We start from the raw sequence: 2,643 nt of genomic DNA, 5'->3' as shown, positions 1-2,643 counted from the left end.
ACAGGGCAAATTAGCATGAGAGCGCAATTCCAAAAATGCTCAGATGGCAGTGGAAAGTTCTGCAAGTGATCTACTGACGACGTGCAAATTAAAGAACACAGACGTAGCCTGATCATTTCCATAATGACCAACACAATCTACCAGTTCGTTCCATGTTCCAAGTTCCATGCTTTTTATGGGTGGTAAATAATGGTGCAAACACCAGTAAATTGATAAGCGCAAACCTTAGTAAATTACCTTGCATGATTCATTTAAATACTCTCCTCCCATAAATTTTGCATCTGAAAGGGAAACTCCTACAAATGCATATGCAATAAGGCCAGCCAAAAAAGTCCACGCCTTTTCAGCGCTAATTCCTGACAGTAGTTTTTTAATGCCAAAAGAGAGTTTGCTCCGGTGTGGTGAAGTATCCGGTAACTCTATAGCAGGAGAGCCCAACCTTTTTTGAACAAAGATCTACTTTTAGATTTATCAGTGTGCCGAGATCTACCACTCCAAACTGAAAGCCAGTCGCTACTCACAGCGCTTCTGCAGATTTAATATGCTCAAAACAAACAGAAAAGTAGCTCTAATCCATATATAATAAATCTGTTGTGAATCAGAAGGCAGAGACAGATCCATTTGCAACAATTTATTAAACAGAAACTCCAGGCAAAGGTCAATATCTGCATAGATAGACAGTTTCAGGGATCGAACAGAGGCGAGTCAAGAACCAGGCTTTGGGTCAGTAGGCAGGCAGCAGAACAATCATAATCCAGAAACAGGCTTTGGGTCAGTAGGCAGGCAGCAAGAACAATCATAATCCAGAGACAGGCTTTGGGTCAGTAGGCAGGCAGCAGAACAATCAGAATCCAGAAACAGGCTTTGGGTCAGTAGGCAGGCAGCAGAACAATCAGAATCCAGAGACAGGCTTTGGGTCAGTAGGCAGGCAGCAGAACAATCAGAATCCAGAGACAGGCTTTGGGTCAGTAGGCAGGCAGCAGAACAATCAGAATCCAGAGACAGGCTTTGGGTCAGTAGGCAGGCAGCAGAACAATCAGAATCCAGAAACAGGCTCAATTGGTAGTCTGCAGACAATCAGAGAGAGTTAGAGATAGCAAGGGTCAGAGACACGGGCAGGCAAGGATAACCAGAAACGCTCAGACATGCATGATAACAAAAACATATAATAAAGTTATTTCTCTACCTTAGTGGGACCTCTGGCACTGGGAGGAGGCAGCTAGTTTCTCGTAGTCAGGGCAGTAAGAGCTGGTTGCAAGCCTTAAGCAGGCCAGAAGGTGGTCATCAGTCATTGTAGATCTGTACTTTGACTTGATGATTTTCATGTGAGAGAAAGCACACTCACACAAGTAGGTTGACCCGAAGAGTGCTGTCAAGTTGAAAGCACATTTTCTGAGGTTGTGATACTTTTGTTCAGTCAGTAAGTTCCAGAACTCTCCATTCATGTCAGATGTTGCCCTGGATTTGATCTCAATGTCATTTTGCAGTGTGAGAATCTCATTCTCAACAGCAGTGTTATCTAAGTGGAACAGTGATACAATTTTGGAGGCAATACTATCCACATCAATACTTGGACCAAATGGAAAACACAGATAGCTGGCAACAGGCTCGATGGATCCAAAATCTGTAAAGCGCCTCTCAAATTCTAACAAGATGCTCTGAACTTGCTCCTCAAAACGTGCACTGTCAAGCTGCACAAAGTCTTTGCCCTGACGCTGAAGTTCTGCCTGCATGTGAGGAAAGTTCCGTAGGTCATAGCGTTGCAGCCTATTTGAAAGCAGTTGTAGCTTGCTTTTAAATGTGTTTACTGCACTGATCATGTTGATTACATGTTTGTCTTTACCCTGCAGCTCTAAATTAAAATCATTCAGCAGGTCAGTGAGATCTGTCAGGAACGCTAAATCCAATAGCCACTGGTAGTCCTCTAGCTGGGCATATTCTGCATGTTTCGAAAGCTTCAGAAAATCTTTGATTTCAGGCAACAACTCTGAGAATCTCGCTAAAAATGTACCTCTACTCAGCCATCTAACATCTGTGTGCAGCAACAGGTCTGTGTGTTCTGCACCGGTCTCCTCCAAATGAGCACGGAATAACCTTCTCTGTAGACTCCTGGCCCGAACGGAACACACAATCTTCATTGCAACATCCATCACTTCTTTCATGTTTAAAATCTTACTACATAATGCCTGCTGGTGGATTATACAGTGGTAATTAAGGAAGTCCGGGAAATATTCACTCTGTTTGCACAATGCAATGAATCCGCTGGTACGGCCCACCATTGCTGGAGCACTGTCCGTTGTGATAGAGATGAGTTTGAAGAGGGGCAATTGGGTCTTGTTGACAAATTCCATGAAAGCTTGGAAAATATCTTCGCCTCTTGTGTGTCCTTTCAATGGTAAAATGGTGAGCAGCTCTTCTTTTGCACCCATGTCTCCAAAAACCATTCTAATGAAAACACATCAACAACATCAGTTGACTCGTCGAATTGAAGAGAAAAACATTCGCACCGTTCAACATCCTTCCTTAACTGCTCCTCGACATCCTCTGCCATTCCCTCACATCGCCATGTAACAGTGCCACGGGATAATTGCACGTCCTTAATGGCAGCTATGATGTCACTTTTATTCTTAAAGTCACCAAAAA

General features: G+C 43.4%; 1 protein-coding gene across 1 annotated transcript; it reads right to left on the bottom strand.

The window, feature by feature from the left end:
- Positions 1–1,187: 1,187 nt before the first annotated feature.
- LOC311082174 (general transcription factor II-I repeat domain-containing protein 2A-like) lies at positions 1,188–2,429 on the bottom strand (the record flags this gene model as incomplete). Its single annotated transcript, XM_084112913.1, has 1 exon — positions 1,188–2,429. The coding sequence occupies one exon, from the start codon at positions 2,427–2,429 to the stop codon at positions 1,188–1,190; it is 1,242 nt and encodes a 413-aa protein (XP_083969039.1).
- Between the last annotated feature and the right edge of the window lie 214 nt (positions 2,430–2,643).

This window comes from Abramis brama, assembly GCF_963993115.1.
Source record: "Abramis brama genome assembly, chromosome: 4".
Lineage (NCBI taxonomy): Eukaryota > Metazoa > Chordata > Actinopteri > Cypriniformes > Leuciscidae > Abramis > Abramis brama.
This window is presented reverse-complemented; position numbering and strand designations above follow the sequence as displayed.